We start from the raw sequence: 19863 nt of genomic DNA on the forward strand, positions 1-19863 counted from the left end.
TACATCTGTTGGTGTATGGCTGAGTATTATGTAATCATCCACTCTCGGGCTGGCTCGGGGGTCTCCCCGAATTCAATCGGGTCAATATCATGGCGATTTCGGTTGTGCTGCACTGACAACTTGGTACAAACTGTGTCGTGCGTATTGTTTTCCGTCTTCCTTCCCTTCCGCTAACACATAGTATATCAACAAACTTCTGTTTTGATGTAGAAACGAGAAGAGAGGACACCCAGTGGACGAACGATCGACCTGGACCTCCTCGGATTCCCACCCTCTGATCGATGTTGGCCGGTCGGCTTAGATACAACCTAGGTTGCCGAGCAATAGCTCGGCCCAGACGATTGCAATTCGGGCAATCCCGAACATACGCATTGGAGACGAGGGAGGAGCGGCAGATACTAGCGTCGATCGAGGGCGGACTGAAGAGCGGGCCGGCGGAGCCGATGCCGGAAGATGCGAAGGGCCAGGCGATCTCGGCGTTCCGGCGGATCGGGCTAGTCCTCCGGGCGGTCGTGTACGGCGGTCTGGGTCTGGGCGTGGCGGGGACGCTGGGCTTCTTTGGTCTGCATCTATGGGTCGAGCATCTCGAGCTCGCCCCGGGCCGCCACGATGATGGACGAGCAAGCACCGTGGGCCGCCAGGACGACGACTACGGCTGGGAGGAGCAGAGCGAGGGCTGGGGCGGCGGCCATCTCGTCAAGGGCACCGACCCCTCCCTCGGCTGGTCCATCCGCGCACTCATCCGCGCCGCTTGGGTCGCCCAGAACTGGCAGTCCGGACAGCAAGCCGTCGCCGCCGACCAGCTCCCGGAAGGCCGGCTCGTCGACGCGGCCTACGCTCTCTCCGAATCCCGTCTCCAGCAGGCAATCCTCATGGCTAAGCAGGCCGGCTTCAAACTCGAGGACCGCACCCTCGTCGAGCTCCAACTGCGGCTGGCACACATCTGCGAACGCATCAATACCCCACCGAGCTTGATGAAGGCCTACGAGATCTACTCCCAACTCTGGAAATCATGCGTGGATTTGAGCGCGCGATTCGACCCTAGTGTGGACTCGAGAGACTGGGAAGCCCGGCAAGCGATCCGGATCGCCGACCAGCTCGGACAGCTCGGACTGAAGATCGCCGCCCTGGAACGACAGGCGGAGGGCTCTCGGGCCGAATTTTATCAGCAAGCTGCCGAAAACTATTTGGTCTGGGCGATCAGTCGCGGGTTGGGAATCGGCTCAAGCCTCGACCACTCTGCAGACCTACAATCTACGAGCGCTCAGTCCAAAGCCCCGAAAGGATCGACATGGTCAACGTTTTTCGGCCAGCATGCGCGAGAGCCTGCGGGCCAGAATGATTTCTGTGCAGCCAACAGCGCCGTGGAAGCCCATCTGGCCCCGATCACAGACCGACTAAGCCTGTTATCGGGCCTCCCAATGCCGTCCGAGCCCGCGTTCAAGCCCGGTCAACTGCGTCTGACGATCTCGTCGCTGATGAATCTCGCTGTCCATCTGGTCTCCGTGGACATGCAGAAAGCGTTTGCGATCCAGGACCTCATCCACCGCTTCGTCAGCGCGGCCGTCGAAGAGGCCCGGGAGAGCCTGAGGGACGGGTCCGCGGATGCGAAGCTTCACTACCATTGGCTGAGCAGTCGGGCGGCTCTGTCGGCGGTGTATCTCTCCGAAATCGGACAAGCGATCAAGCAAATGCCGGACCAAGAGATCATCGACCGATGCCGGAAGGCGCTCGAAATCGCCGACTCCACTATCGCTAGTCTCGAGACCGAAGCCGGCTCGAATGCGGTCTTTCAGCCGGGAATCACCCGCTCGTTGTCCGGGCGATTATCAGAGCAGCTCGAAAGCTTGAAGCGGGACGTGCGGTTAACAGGTGCGATGGGCGCGACGTTCCTGGGCCTGAAGTACGAGACATGCCCCTCGAGAGCCGCTCTCGCCCAATCCCCGCGTCTCCACACGGCCTTCAACTGGTGCTATCGAGCCCAGCCTGACGCGCACAACGGCTGTCAACTAGCCAGACTGTTCTTCCAACGCGCCGTCGATTATTCACTCGGAACCTCGGGTGATCAGTCTCGTCATAAACAGCCTCTCGTCTTGCTCAATCCATTAAATGAAAATCTTAGACACCTCTCCCGGATTGATGATCTATCCAAAAATACATGATCTTCGCTTGTCATGATGACGTTGTTCACATATCCGTGCCTATCAATTTATTTATCCACAAATGTTATTATCTACCACTTTGGGTCTTATCTTTTGTTAGCAATCAACAATCCACACTGAAGGAAGTTGCATCCCTATTTCCCGGGCAGATCTAAATTGGCTGTGCTGGCAAGCCCCCAACTTTCTTTAACCCAACTCATCCGATCCAATGTGATCCTGGCAACTGCAGCCAAAGAGAGTCGAACAAAGCTGTGCGAGCCTTCGATTTGTTCTTCTGGGCCCTTAAAAATGAGCATGCGGTTGGAGACCAGATCTCATAGAGGGCAACAGTTGGTGATCCCCCATCCGAGTCCTTGTTTCTCCGACCAGGGAAGACCCCAAGAAAGGGCCCGAGGATGATGGAAAAGCTACAATGAGATATAAGCATAAACCCAAAACTGACAGGTGGCTGAGAAATAAAGTGATTCTAGCTTGCTCATGATATATGGTATATTGATAAAGACGACGATGAACGACAAGAAAGATCAGAACTATGCGGGAACTATTCACGTGTGTGTATGATTTTTTTCCCCTTTCTTTTGGAATTTTAGGAGGATGGAGAGAAAGAGGAAGTGTATGCAGATAGACAAACAAAGCAGAGCCGATATACAGAGGGACGCAGATCGAGCAGATGCGAGCCCGACGGGTACATAGAGAGAAGCGCGAATTCAGGCCAAGGGTTTACCGGTGACCTTGCGTTCGATGGGCGGCTTAATGGGCGAGCCCACGGAAGGCGGGGCGAGCAAGCCGGCGCTTGCGGCAGGCTCGGGGGCCTCGCCGAGCCTTGCGCGGCGCTCGACCTCGGCGAGCCACGCTTGGCGGCTGTCGGAGGTGCCGGAGCCGCCGATAGACGGCTTCCGCATGGCCCAGTAATGCAGATGTTTCTCCTGCTGCTGGGTTTGGAGCTTGGCCGCGTGTTGGCGGACGGCCTGCTCCTGCAGGACCTTCAACACGGAGTACAGTCTGCACCGAGCCGGGCGTTCTCGGTCAGCTCGTTTCTGTGGGCGGGATGGATGGATGGGAGGGGTGGCTTACAGGTCAAGCCGAGGGGTCTCGATCGCCTTGCTTCGCGCCCGGTCCAGGACGGCGCCGACGATCGGCTCGAGCTCCATGGGCCGATTCATCTCGACATCGATGAGCATGCTGGGCTTGAAAGCCGGCTTAGGCGGGGGGCCCTTCCCAGCCTCGTCCTCGTCATCCTCGTCATCCTCTTCAAAGACGTCGTTGGTGCTCGCCTGGGACTCCGAGTGAAGTTTCTGAGCGGGAGGCGGATTGGAGGCCGGAGATGTGTCCTTCTTGGGGGCAGGTTTGAGTTGGTACTGTTGGATGGTGAAGCTGATCGCCTCGTCGACCAGCTTGGCCGGGAACTCGGCCTCCCGATAACCCAGCGCTCGGCCCACGTACAAGATCTCTAGCATGGTTCTTCGGACCGCCGGGAGCGTGTAGGGGAGCACTTCGGGTGCGGTGAGTTGGGCGACTGATGCGCGCGACAATGTGCACTTTTTTGTTTGTTTGTTTGTTTGTTTGAAGGGACAGGGGAGGAGAACAATGATCAGGAAGGGTTTGGCTAGAGTGAGTAGTGGGCCGGATGAAAGAAACAGACCATGGTCGAGAAGGCCCCGTTCCATAGGTTCTTGGCCCATCGAGCCGGCTGGATGTGGTCCAAGGCCTCAGCCTCGCACCCGCCAGCAACCATGATCTCATGAAACAGCTTGACGTCATCCTTTCCGCTCTGCAGTTTTTTCTCCCGGGCATCGCCGGTGAGGGGGGATCCATCTTCGGCCAGGAGGCCTTCGACGTAGCGGTTGCAGGGCCCCGGGTCGGTATCGTGGGGCTGGCTGATGTAGTTCTGGGCATAGCCTTCGCCCTCGTAGAGCCCGAAGACCAGCCGGTCCTGCGGTCCGTGCTCGATCACCGGGCCCAGCGACTGCCTTGACGGTTGGCCGGCCGGGCCTGGGGGTGGGGTGCTGATCAGGTTGGCGCCGATCCAGGCTACACAGCTGATGATGTGGATCAGCGGGAAGGCCTCGGCCAACGGATGCTCGATCCCGATCCCGTTCCTTTGAAAATAGAGAGGGGGGGGGGCATCAGAGAGACGAGTGGTGTGATGTGAGATCTGGAGAGCCACTCAACTGGATCAGAACCACTGTCGGGGGAGGATGATTTTGTGCAGAGTGATGCTGATGGGAGGGCAGCAAGAACGGGGCCAGGATGGATGAGGTGGGCTACATAATTATTTATAAAGGGGTTCAGTGTTTCGTTTTCTCTGATTTTAAGTATGCAGATGTAGCTCACTTCAACGTCGGGCAAGCACTTGACGCAGCAGATGATGAAGCGGTAGTTCCTGTCGCAGGCTTCCTCGGCAGACCTGACGAGCCGATAGGGCTTCCAGTTCTTGGTGTGGCCGTACTTGGCTGAGTTGATGGTGAGGCCGTTTGTCTGGATGGAGTCGTAGAGCGAGCGGGTGATTGCGGTTACCCTGCATCGCTGTGATTTCTCGAGGACGTAGGCATAGATCCCACCTGGAGCAGATGGGTGATGAGTGAGAGTGGAGGTGGGTGGAATGGATGTGTGAGGATGACTGACCCACTGCGCCCAGGCCGACGAGAAGGACATCGATTGTGCTCATTTCGGGAGAGTGGTTGGTTGCGGAGGAAATGTCGCTTGCTCTCGGAGCAGGGTGGAGTCTGAAAGACGCTTATCAGGAACCATGTTCCAGGAAAAGTATGTATCTGCATACATATCTCCAAGCTTATCCCCCTCAGTCCACCACAAACGAACTGTTTACCAGAACCTCTTCCTTCGCCCCCATGCCGACGTGACGTGCGACCCCACGCAAACGCCTTGCGGAACTCGATTCTTCAACAGGAACGACGCGCCAATCTCTAAACGACGCATCCCCCGACATCAGCGTGGATAAGCTTCTCAAACCGCGCACGCTCCCGTGAATATCCCCAGCCGAATGCTCCACGACTGTAGATTCTTTCGATCAATAACGGCGATGTGCCCCCCCTTCAAAATACTCATAGCAACATCGAATCTCCCGCCGACGTAGATGTGTTCTCAACAGCTGGGAAAATTGAACAGCCGCGCTGGCTGCTTGGATACCAAGTCCAGTTTGCAGGTTCTTCAACATCCAGTAAAGACTTACCGGCAGGAGGACGGTGTGGGAACACCAAAACTGGTTACAATGAGACGTAGAGTCGTGGGCAGCTTATGCTCTTGTATACCTATTACCTCTCAAGGCGCGGCACTGATGAGGATATAAAAGAAGGGTGAGTTTGAGGTGTCAAAGTGTCCAAGCCATCTCTCATCCTGCCAATCAATCCCCAAGACCACTCCGTGGGAACACCAAAGCTGGTCACAATGAGACGTAGAGTCGTGGGCAGCTCATGCTCTTGTATACCTATTACCTCTCAAGGCTCCACGGCGGCACTGATGAGGATATAAGAAGGATTAGATTGGGGTGTCAAAGTGTTCAAGCCATCTCACATCCTACCAATCAATCCGCAAGAGTCATTCCAACAACTTCACTCAATAATCCTAAAGTCCCCATTACTCTAATTCTCCCTAGCCCAATCACCCCCATACTTACTGCATTTCAAGATGGTTTCCCTAGCATACCTCATCACAATTGTCGCAGTTTTTGTTGCGGTCGTTCGCGCCGAGGAGCTAACCGGCGGCAAGAAGTCCGATGTTGAATCGAAGTGGCTCGGCGGGGTCGGCTTCGGCCTATCTCCCTACTCGTACATGGGCTGGGGCATGCCCCTCATGGGCGCTAGTTGGCTCAGCCCGTGGATGTCGGGCTTGTACGGCGGCTGCTCCGCCTACAGCATCCTGGGCCCCCTCTACAACGGCATGCTCTTTGCCAAGGCCTCCGACTCGGCTTCCAGCGTCAGCCGACGGGCCATCTCGCTCGACTCCGACCACCTCTTCCGCAGAGCTAACGACGAGCAAGTCTCCTGCAAGAGCAGCACCGGCGAGACCCACACTTTCTCAACACAAGATTGCCTTGGGTGCGTACCCTTCACTCCTTTCAGCGCTCCGTCCTCGATCCGTAATAAGCTAACCAACACTCTAAATATTCTCAGTGCCGCTCGTCAATTGGCTGAGAAGAGCCTCTCCAAGGCTTCTGTTGGTGCTTGCACATTGTCTCTTGTCAGCCCCAAAGACCCAGTGCTAGCCAAAGATGTGTAAGGATCCGATCTCGCCCCGACTTTCCGATCCGACGGTCAGTTTCTTACCTTGTTAACCGGCTGATAATGTTTTCCCGATTCTTGAATCATCCAGCTCTTCGGCTGCATTGGAGAAGGCGACACGTAGCATGTTGAAGGCTTGTGCGGACTCGTCGTCCAAAGTAAGCAGCACCCCGCCACTTTTCCAGACATCTTCCTCTGCTGACAGAAAGATTGGCCCCCCAATTAGCACGACCAGGCCCACCCTGCTGCCGACAAGGAAGTCAACCAAAAAGAGGTTGCTATGCTACTTTCTAGGACTGCATAGTTAAGGGGAACATCACCTCTCCAGAGTGCCTTTTCAAATTTTGACCATGTTCCATTTGTATCTCTTTCCACTTGTATCCAGCATGTATCTACATGAAGCTCGTCAAACTTGTTGTACTAAAAATTTACCGGCAAAATGATATTTATAATTCCCAAGCTCATCACAACCTTCTACAAGTTTTTCGCACATCAGAAAACAAAAGTAAGAAGACGTGATGTTCACAGAGAAACTGTTTATCGTAAATATTTTTGAATGTCAGTCAGTAGTAGTAGTTGAAGAATTAACAAAACAGTCATCAAGAAATAAAGAAAACAAATGTTGCAAAAGATGATAAGAACCAAAATAAATACCAACAGTTTGTGACTAAACAACATAACTACAACAATCTGAACAGGGAACAATGAACAAAAAATACAACCAGATTCAAAGAACAAGTAAGCAACAAATGAAAATTTAGTATGGTTAATCCACAAAAAAAAATAAGAGAGAAAACATATCACAACAAACTATTTGATGCAGCTCATATTGTGTTGAATTACTACTCCTGAATCAAATATCATTTATTGAAGATCCAATAATCTATTAAAATTTTGATACCCTCTGCCCTGCTCCGCAACCCAGTCTCAGCTCCCACACCAGGAAAAATAAATTTTCACTAGACTACAGGTGACATTAGCCCCAGTCCAATGAGCCAACCACCAGCTGCATAGTTGGCCACATGGACAGCTCCCTTGTAGGAAACAAGGAGCCTAGTTGTGGCAGCCATTGTTGCTTGATGTCACCTGATGGCTGGTGACCCTTTATTTTTTCTGGTGCCAATTGGTCCTCCTGCATTCCCTGTGAGCTGTCCCAGTGGAGGAAGATGAGAACTGAGGACAGGAGTTCTGGGGTCCTGAAGATGGTAGATTGCAGGATGAGGAAGCAGTCTGGGATCTCCAGGCTCTTGAACCTTGAGGGTGCCATCTGTGACATGTACGTGTAAGACATGGAAGCCTGTGCTGTGGAGTCCACGCCACAGCTCATAACACCCGGTTGGTGCAGTTCCCCAACTGCCAAGTATTCCACATGCGTTTGTCTGCAGCATTCTGACTGAACTCTGAAAATGCTTCACTCATCTCATGTTGTATCAGACCTGACCATCGAGCTGGGCATTGGTGACTTGAGATTGGCTCCGAACATGGGGAAATTGCCTTTTGTGGAGTTGTTGAAAAATAAAACCAGCACAAAGACAAAGAGCAGATGGTCCCAAATTGAACCAGAAGAAAGGCAGGATGTAGGCCAATCATTGACTAAATTTTTGGATTGCTAGCGGACTATCTAGCAACAGTGGGCTGATGCGTTACGTTACAATATTTAGGCCTAAACGTGTAACACATTGACCGTTATTTTTAAGAAAAATGTGTTAATTTTATCAAAAAAAATCAAATTTTCAATACTTTACTATAAATTACAATATGTTTTTGGCTGTATCTATGAAAAATGGCCAATATTTGCTGTTATTTAGGGTATTTTTGCGTATTTTTGCACCCGTGGGTGTTATAGTTAACTTATTTTATACACTCGATAATCTTAATTTTCTGTATTGTAACTTATTTTGTGATACTTTACAATACTTTACGGTTATGGTCAACTGTAATGCCTCAGGCAGGGGAGGGTTGAGTTTGTGTTGATTTTGGAAACCCAGATTTCCTCAGATCTCACAGGGCCATCTGGGCAGATCTAGGCTTTGGGAAAATTGTGCCTATTGGAAAATCTGGAGAAGCTGCCTGAGTTCCCAGATTGACAGAGAGTCCTCCATTCTGATTGCCTTTGATCTGTGGAGGGGTTGGCAATGTGAGTCTACAAAATCTGCAGGAGACATATTAAGGTGTTTTGTTTTCTGAAGGTGAATGTATTACTGGAGGATTTCTCTTTGGTTTCAGACGAAGGCTTTCCTGAGTTGCGGGTGTTTTTTTTCGGATGGATGTTGGATATGCATATGCTGAAGCGTGGACTTGGCAAAGGCGAAAGACGATGGTCGCGAGCGAGCTGAGCGGACTCCACGCCAGCCATGGACGACCACCCCGCCCTGCCCCAGCACATCCTCCTCCTGCACCTCAGCCAGCACCACCTGCGCCAGGCGGACGAGCTCGGCCCCCAGCTGACCGCCCGGCCGGCCCACGCGACGCAGGCCATCGGCAGGCTGCACTACCAGCCGAGCGGGCCCGCCACCGCGGCGGACGAGGACGAGCAGCAGCTGCGGGGCGCCGGGCAGGCCTACCGGCGCCACATCGCGCTCGCCGTGGGCTGTCTCCAGGCGACGGCCAGCCTGCCCCCCGACGCCGTCCCCGCCGAGCTCCGCCTCGCCGCCCACTGCCAGCTCGCCCGCCTCCTCCGCACCGAGACCGTCGAGACCGCCCGGGCCGCCGCCGCCCTCCAGCACGCCCAGGCCCTCGCCCGCCAGGCCTTCCCCGCCCGGCTCCCCCTCGCCCTCACCCTCGCCGAGGCCCTCGCCCACACCCAGGCCGCCGACCCCCGCATCTCCTTCCGCCAGATCAAGAAACAGCTCGAGCGGGCCATCCAGCTCACCCTCAGGTAAGCCCCCCAGCCACCCCCCCCCCACCACAGCTGCTGACTTTGTGGCCACTCCAACAGGGGCCAGACCGTCGCCGCCGAGCTCGTGCCCGCCTACTACCGGCTGCAGCTCCAGCTCTGCACGCTCGCCTACGAGCGCGCCCAGGACTTCCCGACGGCGCTCGCGGCGCTGCGCAGCGTGGTCGTGCTGGCCGAGGCGCGAGGCGACGACGAGCTGTGGGCGGCCTGCAAGACGCACGAGCTGAAGATGGCCATCGACCGGCGACAGTGGGCGCTCGTCGGCCAGCTCTTCGCCGGCCTCCTCCCGCGCATCGCGCTCCCCTCGCCCGGCGAGCCGTCGCCCCCCTCGACCGGCCCGCCGCCCCCGCCCCGGATCGCGCTCGGCCAGCAGCTCACCAACTACGTGCTCCTCCTGCTCGTCGTCTACTACGCCGCCGTCGGCCTCGCCGAGCCCGCCAAGGCCTGGCTCAAGCTTCTGCGCACCGCCATGGACGCCCCCTCGCGCGAGGAGGGCGAGGTGGAGGGGACCTACAAGGTGATACGAGCTTCTCTCCCTCCCTCCGCCTCGCTCGATCTCTCTCTCTAACGCCCACCCTCTCCCAGATCTACTTGCACCAGCCACCCATGTCCTCCCCGGTCACCCCGCGCAAGCGCACACACGACGACGCCGCCGCCGACCACGCCGCACCCCCGCTGTTCCTGGGCACCCCGCCGGCCCAATACGTCGCCGTCAAGATCATGCCCCGCGAGCTCATGTACACGCTGACCTACCTCGTCAGCCTGGCCGTGCACTTCGACGGGCACGGGAAGTCGTCAGCCTCTTTCTTCCTCGTCTGGATGCGCGCCTTATGTGAACTGATGCGCCCGTCTGCAGGCCCAAGTCGTTGGTGTATGCCCAGGAGGGTTTGAAGCAGGTCGACCGCCAGCTGATGCGCGGCTTCCCGAGCCTCGCCGGCGGCCGCTCATCGGGGGGATACCTGGCCTCGATGGCCGACCATCTGCGGCTGCTGATGCGGATCAAGACCGAGCTCACGGTGCTGTCGGTCCAGCTGGCGATCGTGCGGACGGACTACCTGGAGGCGGACCGGGTGAGTGTCTCTGGGCCCGATGGATCCCAGACAGCAGCAGCAGCAGCAGTAGCAGCAGGCTGATGATACGTGCAGCTGTTGGTCGAGGTGATCAAGACGACGTGCGAGCAGGGCCGGTGGGCGGCGGAGAGCGGGCGGGTGGCGTTCCTGAAGAGCATGCTTTCGCACGCGACGGGCAACCTGGGCATGGCGCGGCAGTCGCTGCTGACGAGCATGCATCTGGCGCCGGCGGGGGGCGAGCTGGGCGTGCTGGCCAAGGCGTGCTACGTGCTCCTGCGGCTGGCCGAGCCGGCCGAGCAGCGCTCGGAGGCCGTCGACCGCCTGATTGGGGAGCTGGCGCCGCTGGCCAAGACGGGGCTGCCGGCGGTGGCGATGGCCGTGCACGTCGTGCTGGCGCTGAGCTGCGGCGAGATCGTGAAGGCCAAGTCAGTCACTCTACTCTGTGGACCCGTGGCCGAGTGACTGACGTGTAGGGGGCTGTGCAGACACCACCTGACGAGCGCGCTCAACGAGGCCAACAAGACGGCCAACACGCATCTGAAGATGGGCCTGCTGGGCCTGCTCTCGACGATGTTCCTGAACACGCGCAGCGACCAGGCGACGAAGATGCTCACGTCGTGCTACAAGCTCAGCCAGGGCTTCGCCGGCGGGCCTCCGCTCCAGCCGGTGGCCGGGAACGTCGCGGCGGGGTCCAGCCTGGGGCTGTGCGTTGCGCGCAAACTCGTTGGTCGGTTGTTCTCTGTTGTTTGTTTCTTTCAGATGAGGTGTTGATGTGGGTGGGGTGTGGACAGAGATCTACGAGGCCCAGGCGGCGGCCGATGCTGCTGCGGAGGGGGATGGGCCGTCGGAGGAGCTCGGGCTGCGGACTGCGCGGCTTGCTGCTGCCACCACGCTCCAGCAGCGGCTGCTGGAGCAGACACCTTTGCTTTGAAATGTGTTTCCACGGGGTGTTGTTCGGGGATGTTGTTTATATCGGTGTTGTTGTTTTGACGAGGGCGAGTGCTGAGTTGCTGGGTGCGATGGAGACCCGCAGACAGTGCAGGCCGGGCAAGACCGACCAGCTGATCCACCACATCTACGCCAAAACAGCCCAGCTCATCACCCACGCACGCACCCAGCCACCCCCAGGACGACTGAAGACCGACCGATGGGTAAGCAAGCAGCCAGACTGCACACAGAACAGCAGACACTGACGACAACACCCCTCCAGTTCAACCTCGAGCTGCCCGAGCCAGACTACTTCAGGGACGAGCTCAGGACATGGAAGACCAGCCCCCAGAACACCGCCATCCTCGTCTTCGAAACCATCCTCGACACCAGCGCACTCCCGCCCACCGCAGCCCTCACCCTCGCCCACCAGCCCATCCCCAACCAGCAGCAACAGCACATCCTCCTCGAGCGATGGCAAATCGCCCTCGCCGGAAACCCACAGACAGCCCTCGAGCCCCCCACCGTCTACCGCCACGCGATCATCCACTTCCGCGCACTCTTCGCCTATCTCCACACCATGCCCGCCGCAGCCCTCGCACACGCCCTCCGCAAGCCATCCGATCACCGCCTGCTCACCATCGGCCTGCGCATCAGCACCGCCGACCCTGCAGCACCTCCCAGCCACAACACCGCCTTCCACGACCTCCCCCCAGCCGCCCGAACCACCCGCCACTTCCCCCCCATCCGCACCCCAAGAGGACCCATCCACACAACCGTCACCTTCCGCAACCACACCCACTTCGCCATCGCCGACAAGGAATCCCTGCTCAGCTCCCGCTTCCGCCTCGAGGACCTGCGCGGCCTGCCCCCGCCCCCCGCCGACTCGCCCATCGCCGCTTTCCCACCCGTTGGCCTGTCTGTACCCACCACCAACAAGGCTCATCCTCCCAACTACTGCTCCCCACCCACATCCTACGCCTCGCTCTCCTCCCGCCACCACCCGCATCCTAAGCCGCTCCCCTCACCCGACCAGCTCTTCACCCCCGTCGAGCCCTCCAAGCCCCACCCCGCCGACCCACTCACCGCCGAGATCCTGGCGGCCACCCAGTCCTCCCCATTCGCGCCCCCGCCCCGCTCCTCGCCCACCCCTGCCAACGTAAGCACCGACTCCTTTCTTTTTTCCAGACCACCACTGATTCCCACACACACACACACACACACACACACACACAGAGCTCAGCATTGACGGCCAAGCTGGCCGCCCACCGCCAGTCGCTGCCCCCCGTCCTCTCCAACGCCCTGCCCTCCTCGCCGCTCAACCGCAGCCACTCGAGTGCCGGCGCGGGCCCGGGCAGGATGGCCGGGAGCCACGCGGGCGCCAGTCCGCGCCAGCTCTCCGTGCTCTCCAGCAGCCCGCTCTCCGGGCCCTCGTCCTCCATCCGCATCTCTGCCGGCCGGCCGCACGCCTCCCCGGGGGTCGGCGGAGGGCTGCACCCGACGGCCTCGCCGACCACGACGGCTTATCCGCCGGCCGGCCCGACGAGCCCCGGGCCCGGCCAGCCCATGGTCCGCCGATACTCCTCCTCCCGCCACTCGCGCTCCCTCGGCCAGGCCTCCTCGTCGCCCGCCGCCAGTCTCCAGACGGCGGACTCCGCGGGCTCGCTGGCCCGCCGCACGGCCCTCGGCGCCGCCGACGAGCCCTTCGCCCCCGTCCCCGCTCCGCCCCGCCCGCCCGCGCCAGACCAGCGCGCTTCCAACGACATCGCCCAGTTCCTCCAGCTCATCGCCTCCTCCTCCTTCCAGCCCCCGCCCCTCGCCTCGGGTCCAGCAACAGGCCCCCCGCGCCGCCTCAGCCGCCCCAAGGACGCGCCCCGCACAGACGACTCCATCGACCCCGCGCCCACCATCGCCGAAGAAGAGGAGGAAGACGCGGACGGGCTCAGTCTGTTGATGAAAGAGAAGCTCGACCTGGCCCTCAAGAAGCTCGCCGGCTCCGTCCGCCAGGCCCCCCTGCCCCCGCTCACCCTCCCGCCGCCGTCGTCGTCGTCGTCGGCCGGCCCCCCGGCCCACCCCGCTTCGGCGGGCGCGTTCGCCGCGGAAGCGCGCCGCGCTGGCCTGGCCGGCCCCGAGCTGCTGCCCCTGTCTTACCATCCCCGCCTCCCCGGCCCGGGCCTCTCGCTCGCCCGGCGGCCCCTGCGTGGCCCGGCAGCCTTGGACGACCTCGCCGGCGCCGACGACGACGACGAGGAGGAGCGGGCGGGGGATGCGGGGGACGGGACGGAGTCGATCCGGCTCGAGCTGTGACGGCTTGGCCTGTCGCCCCGCGCCCCTCGTCCTCTCCCCCCCGTCGCGCCGTCGCTCATCGTCCTAGACCATCCTCCTGGCCCGCTGCCCCTCTCTCTTTCTGGCTGTCTTGCCCGGCGCCGGTTGTATGTAGTGTATGCTTGTTGGGTATCAGAGGTCCTTCGCTGCCCTGTTGCAACGACACGTGCTGCCTGACGCTGTTCGGCAGCGCCCGGGGGCCGGTGACGCGGGCTCGGCTGCCGGGCGTCTCGCGCACACGCCCCGGCCCGCGCGCCTCTTCGCCCGTGGGCGCTTGGACCGTCTCCCGGCTGCAGACGTGTGGCCCCGGGCCGCACGGCCCGGGTCCAAGAACGCCCCGCCGGTGCGGCGTTCGTTGCGTGATTTCCTCAGTATAATGTCCGGAAACTCTCTGTCAAGGAGCAGACTATCTGGTAGGATAAGCATGCAATGGAGGAAGAGTTGGTCGGGTGGACGACCCCTTAACACGAGTGAGGAGTGGTGTGCCACAGGGGGCCACCTATCCGGCTCTCTCACACCGACATTCCACGTCACCAGTCCCTCCGGCAACGCCACACAGGCGAGGAGGGCCGAGGGGCTGTGTGCCCCGGTCCCAGCTCTGGAAACCCCCTGCCGACGCGGCAATCGGCCCCACACACCCGGCTCATGCGTCGGTGCGCGGCGGCCAGCGGCTCTCTGCGCTCATCGGCCGTTCTCTCTGCAGGAGAATGGCCGCTGGGGCTCCGCGCCTGCAGCCGGCGCTGCAAGCCCGGAAGCACATCCTCAGCTCCATGCCCAGCATTTTTGTTTGCAGAATGGATTTTTGCTCAGGCTTGCAAGGGTTGGCGGGTGCTGGGCACGCCCAGCGTATCGCTGCGCTCCATGGCGACTGCTGGGCCGTCCTGGCAGCCAAACAATTGCCATGTTCCGCGCCCTGGATGGCCTATTTCGCTTGGGGAACAATTGCAGACGGTTGGAGGGGATCTGTGAGTCTGCTGCAACGATGTATTGCCGCAGCGCGGAGCGCGGCTAGCTTAACACAAGTCCCCTCCGAGGAGACGCGAAGCGCCTCCGAAGGAGGGGCTTGAATATTATGTCCCAAATTTTGCGTGAGGGCAACCAGCCATTTGGCTGAGGAACACATTACAACCCCCAAATCACCCACAAGCACTCTGATTCTGGTCACGCCTCTCAGACCATTGAAAAGCTTGTGATTTTTGGGTATATGTGCGGCCCTCAAAGCTCAAGGTTTCCATAGCATTAGGAAGCTAGGGGAATGGATAAGTATTGGACATTGGAGCAATCCGCCCAATGCAGGCCCAGATAAGTTCTCGGATAGATCCGGTCCTTATTGCATACACGGCATAAGGCATACAAGCTGGAGAGTAATTTCAAAATTTCTATTAAAATTGTAAATTGATACTTTAAAAACCGTGAGACTTTCCGTGATCCAAGAAAAACAGAATCCAAAGTCATCAAACTTTGCTTTACCAAACCTGTGAGTGCCCTTGCCAAAAAAGCTGCTGAGCAGCTTATTTATGGCCAAATTTTCCCAAATAAAAAGCAGGAGATGCCCAAGATGGGTAGCTACAACTGCTCCTCAAGGCATTTGAGAAGGACTCGTGGTTTATTTTAAATTGGGTGTTGAGTTTATTTTTTAGCATTTCCCTGCCAAAATTTGGATGTCCTCAGCCCGGGGGTCCGACTTTACACGTAAGCCTCTCCTTCGGAGACGCTTCGCGCCTCCTTGGAGAGGCTTAGTTGAGCTCGGGAGCGCGGTCGGCCTGGCCCATGTGAGCACAACCATCAACAGCAAAGCAAATACAATGCTTGTATCTGTATCTGATTTGCACCCAATACTGTTTATTTGTAGGGGGTTGGAAAAAGGACTCCCTTTTTTGGGGGAAAACAACTCCCATACGTTGTTGTGGCAACGTATGGGAGTTGTTTTCCCAACTCATTTTTTGGTTAGGGAGGTGTTGTTATTATTTCTTTATTTTCCCAAGGAATCACAGTTGTCCGCCCAAAAGGCCCTTCGTGGAGGGCTTCTTTGGGAGTCGTGCTCGGGCACCGCAATCCCCATATAACTTTGTTGCGCAACATGTAACCCGGGCGCCACAACCCCTGTATAACATTGTTACGCGGCATGAAACCGTTGTATAACATTGTTAAACGGCATGTAACTCCCGCATAACATTGTTAAGCAGCATGTAACCCCAGTATAACATTGTTAGGCGGCATGTAACATGCACAAACACCTTGTAACCCATCAGCAACATGTACACACACCAGGTAACACATGTAACATTTCACCCCTAATGTACCAATTTGTTAGGGTTGGGTAACCAGGGGGTGCGTGCACCGCTGTTGGAGCAGAAGGCTGGATGGAAAGCACTGCAAAAAGTGCGCCCGTCAGCGGAAACATGTTATAATTGCGCCATTCGAAAGGAGAGACTCAGGCGGTTCTTTTGAGCTACTACAATTGGTTTAAAGCTCAGCAAAACTGGGTCTACGTGAGGTTTGAAGTTTGTAATGCATGATGACTAATGTGCAGCCCTGATATGTCATGTTCTGATGACAAATTATGGCTGTAATTTGCATAGCACGGTGTACATTCAACATTAGAATATCACTGATATTTTTAGACCGTTTGGATTTTTAACAAAAATGTTATACAGGTAGCATTAACTTCCTACTGAGCCAATTACGCTTTTCTGTTTCTCTCTTGTATCTACATACTAGCAATCCTCTTCAAGCATCACTACTGATTGACATCAGTCACCATTGCAGACCTGTTCAGCCCATAGACTTTGGCAGACTGATGTTGGCCAGACTTTTACCACCCCATTGTCCCATTGAACAAGGCATCGGGGCAATAAGAACTGTGAGCAAAAGTAATCAACCCATCAATGAAGAGCAAGCAACCATTCCCCTGATTAGCAGGTGTTACTTCGTCTCCTCCTCCCTTCCTGCCCCTCCCCCATCAATGATCTTGCTCTCATCCCCTCGCCTCCATCCAATCCCCCCCAAATACCCTTGCATTGCCCTCCATCCCATCTTGTGCTAATCCTCTTTTGTCCATCCTGCCTTTCTCTAATCTCCTGCTCCCTCCCCCTCATATATTCTTCATTATCCCTCTTCCATTCTTCTTGCTCCCACATCCTCCCTGGTTTGATCCTCCTAAGTAGAATAAGGCTTTGAGATCCCCCTTTTGAGGTTGAACAGCTTGAATTTTGATTACAGCTTGTAAATTCTTTCCCATTCAATAACCTTACCTTTCTCTCTCATTTAATTTTTACTATTGACAGTTGTGTGATCATCCAAGAGTGTGTATTTTCAAAAAAACCTAGTCCTCAGCTGAACTTTTGAACACAATTAAAATTCTGCAACCAAATATTCAAGTAAAGGAAAGTGTGTCTCACCAGCTGGCATTTGAGTCCTTGGCCCCCAGGCTAGCTGGGTATGACTTTTGAGAAATTTTCACAAAAATTGAGGCTTGGTAAAACCCTTGCAGAGTGGCTACTGTGTGCCCATGTATGTACCACTCCCATGACCAGACAATCTTGGACATCTGAGCAGGTTGTGGGGTACTGTTGGCTGCCTGTGCAGCATCAGAACATCCAGCTTGTCAACCAAACCAGTCAAAATTCTGTTGGGTGGCCAGCAGTTGGGCTGCAATGACCTTGGGTGGTGAGTGGTCTGAATGCTTGGCTGTTTTTGGAAAATGTGCATCCCCAAACTTAACACAAGGCCCTTCCTGAGCTCACAGGGCGCGAGCACCCTCTGGCTTGTGGGCCTCATGTCCAGCATTTGGCTTGAGGCCGCCCAGCCAAATGTTGAAAAATGCCTTCTAAACCTCATATCACCAAATACCCCTCTGAGTTCTTCACAGCATCCACTACCATTAGAATCAGCTTTTATTTCTACACAATCTCATTTATTCAAACCAAGACCTGCCACCATCCCCTAAAAAAATTGATGCAAAAATTCCACCAGAGAGCCTATCCAGCCTGATGTAAACCAGATAGCCTGTCCGGTCTGAACACATGAAAATAAGGTTAGATGTCATATGTCAATACCCTGTGGGACACCAGCCTATGCACTCAAGATACCTGCCATTCTGAAGTTAATATTGAAAGAAACCATGAGAGTGTGTCCAACCTTGACCTTTGGATGATCCAATGGCTTTTTTTTTTGCTCAGGAATAGCCCTCACCGGCTCAAAAGAATGACCACTGAGCGGCCAATTTTTGTGGGATTTACTCAAAACAATATGTACAAGATAGCTCAGATTGAGGCCACAACCTGGTATATGGGGCTTTACAATTGTACTTTGGGTTTCAAACAGCACCAGCCGTGTAACTGATGCATGTAGGAAGTTCTGACACCAACCACAAGCTCAGATCAGTGGGACATTTCTTCTTCAATGTGTTTTGCTTAATGGTTGGACTTTGAGAGCAAGATTGAGTGCTATAGTTATGGGGTTGTCTGACACAGCCCCAATTTAATCTGCACCATTCTGCAATACAGATCCTGCCTGTACCAAAGTGAAAATGATCATGATCTTTATTCCAAGATGCAAGGCAAAAGCAAAAAAATTGGATTTACAGAATGCCAGGATTTGTGCACAGTAACAGGACCATCTGTCCAAGCATTGAGGGTTCTCAAAGTTGAAAACATACAAATACATACTGCCAATGGCCATACACACCATTTTTGCAGGGAAGCATTTGACAGTCCCTGCAAATAAGGTTGTATGTTTTCATGACATATGACGCTATGTTGCAACTTTGAGAACCTCAATTCAATTTCTACAAAACACAATACTGCTGGCTGACAATCAATAACATTGACAACAAAGGGTCTCTTTGTGAAAATCACATATTCTTGCTTCTGTTTTGTGATGTGCAAAAAACTTGTAGAAGGTTTTGGGTAGTTTGGTAATTATAAATATCATTTTGCCGGTAAATTTTTAGTACAACAAGTTTGACGAGCTTCATGTAGATACATGCTGGATACAAGTGGAAAGAGATACAAATTCAACAAGGACAGGGTAAAATTTGAAAAGGCACTGGCAAGAGGTGATATTTCCTTATGCAGTCCTGGAAAGTAGCAGAGCAACCTCTTTTTGGTCGACTTCCTTGTCGGCAGCAGGGTGGGCCTGGTCGTGCTAATGGGGGGGATCAATCTTTCTGTCAGCGGAGGAAGATGTCTGGAAAAGTGGCGGGGTGCTGCTTACTTTGGACGACGAGTCCGCACACGCCTTCAACATGCTACGTGTCGCCTTCTCCAATGCAGCGGAAGAGCTGGATGGTTCAAGAATCGGGAATACATCATCAGCCGGTTAACAAGGTAAGAAACGGACGGTCGGATCGGAAAGTCGGGGCGAGATCGGATACTTACACATCTTTGGCTAGCACTCGGTCTTTGGGGCTGACAAGAGACAATGTGCAAGCACCAACAGAAGCCTTGGAGAGGCTCTTCTCAGCCAATTGACGAGCGGCACTGAGAATATTTAGAGTGTTGGTTAGCTTATTACGGATCGAGGATGGAGCGCTGATGAATGAGAGTACATACCCAAGGCAATCTTGTGTTGAGAAACTGTGGGTCTCGCCGGTGTTGCTCTTGCAGGAGACTTGCTCGTCGTTAGCTCTGCGGAAGAGTTGGTCGGAGTCGAGCGAGATGGCACGTCGGCTGACGCTGGAAGCCGAGTCGGAGGCCTTGGCAAAGAGCATGCCGTTGTAGAGGGGGCCCAAGATGCTGTAGGCGGAGCAGCCGCCGTACAAGCCCGACATCCACGGGCTGAGCCAACTAGCGCCCATGAGTGGCATTCCCCAGCCCATGTACGAGTAGGGAGATAGGCCAAAGCCGACCCCGCCGAGCCACTTCGATTCAACATCGGACTTCTTGCCGCCGGTTAGCTCCTCGGCGCGAATGACCGCAACAAAAACTGCGACTATTGTGATGAGGTATGCTAGGGAAACCATCTTGAAATGCAGTAAGTATGGGGGTGATTGGGCTAGGGAGAATTAGAGTAATGGGGACTTTAGGATTATTGAGTGAAGTTGTTGGAATGACTCTTGCGGATTGATTGGTAGGATGTGAGATGGCTTGAACACTTTGACACCCCAATCTAATCCTTCTTATATCCTCATCAGTGCCGCCGTGGAGCCTTGAGAGGTAATAGGTATACAAGAGCATGAGCTGCCCACGACTCTACGTCTCATTGTGACCAGCTTTGGTGTTCCCACATCGTCCTCCTGCCGG

The 19863-nt window shown here is 55.8% G+C and overlaps 4 protein-coding genes across 4 annotated transcripts; 3 read left to right on the forward strand and 1 right to left on the reverse strand.

Moving 5' to 3' along the window:
• Window positions 1–281: 281 nt before the first annotated feature.
• On the forward strand, window positions 282–2162 carry PtA15_8A595 (uncharacterized protein; the record flags this gene model as incomplete). The annotated part of the gene is made up of 1 exon (XM_053172040.1): window positions 282–2162. The coding sequence occupies one exon, from the start codon at window positions 282–284 to the stop codon at window positions 2160–2162; it is 1881 nt and encodes a 626-aa protein (XP_053023244.1).
• A 707-nt stretch (window positions 2163–2869) lies between these two features.
• On the reverse strand, window positions 2870–5109 carry PtA15_8A596 (uncharacterized protein; the record flags this gene model as incomplete). The annotated part of the gene is made up of 7 exons (XM_053172041.1): window positions 2870–3164; window positions 3237–3678; window positions 3801–4261; window positions 4335–4426; window positions 4497–4723; window positions 4792–4888; window positions 4990–5109. The coding sequence occupies 7 exons, from the start codon at window positions 5107–5109 to the stop codon at window positions 2870–2872; spliced, it is 1734 nt and encodes a 577-aa protein (XP_053023245.1).
• A 3645-nt stretch (window positions 5110–8754) lies between these two features.
• On the forward strand, window positions 8755–11297 carry PtA15_8A597 (uncharacterized protein; the record flags this gene model as incomplete). Its single annotated transcript, XM_053172042.1, has 7 exons — window positions 8755–9278; window positions 9339–9813; window positions 9897–10090; window positions 10153–10366; window positions 10442–10791; window positions 10852–11093; window positions 11158–11297. 7 exons carry the CDS (start codon window positions 8755–8757, stop codon window positions 11295–11297), a joined length of 2139 nt encoding a protein of 712 aa, XP_053023246.1.
• An 88-nt stretch (window positions 11298–11385) lies between these two features.
• Window positions 11386–16404, forward strand: PtA15_8A598 (uncharacterized protein; the record flags this gene model as incomplete). Its single annotated transcript, XM_053172043.1, has 4 exons — window positions 11386–11402; window positions 11495–12452; window positions 12551–13493; window positions 16388–16404. 4 exons carry the CDS (start codon window positions 11386–11388, stop codon window positions 16402–16404), a joined length of 1935 nt encoding a protein of 644 aa, XP_053023247.1.
• Between the last annotated feature and the right edge of the window lie 3459 nt (window positions 16405–19863).

Source organism: Puccinia triticina, chromosome 8A, assembly GCF_026914185.1.
Source record: "Puccinia triticina chromosome 8A, complete sequence".
NCBI lineage: Eukaryota > Fungi > Basidiomycota > Pucciniomycetes > Pucciniales > Pucciniaceae > Puccinia > Puccinia triticina.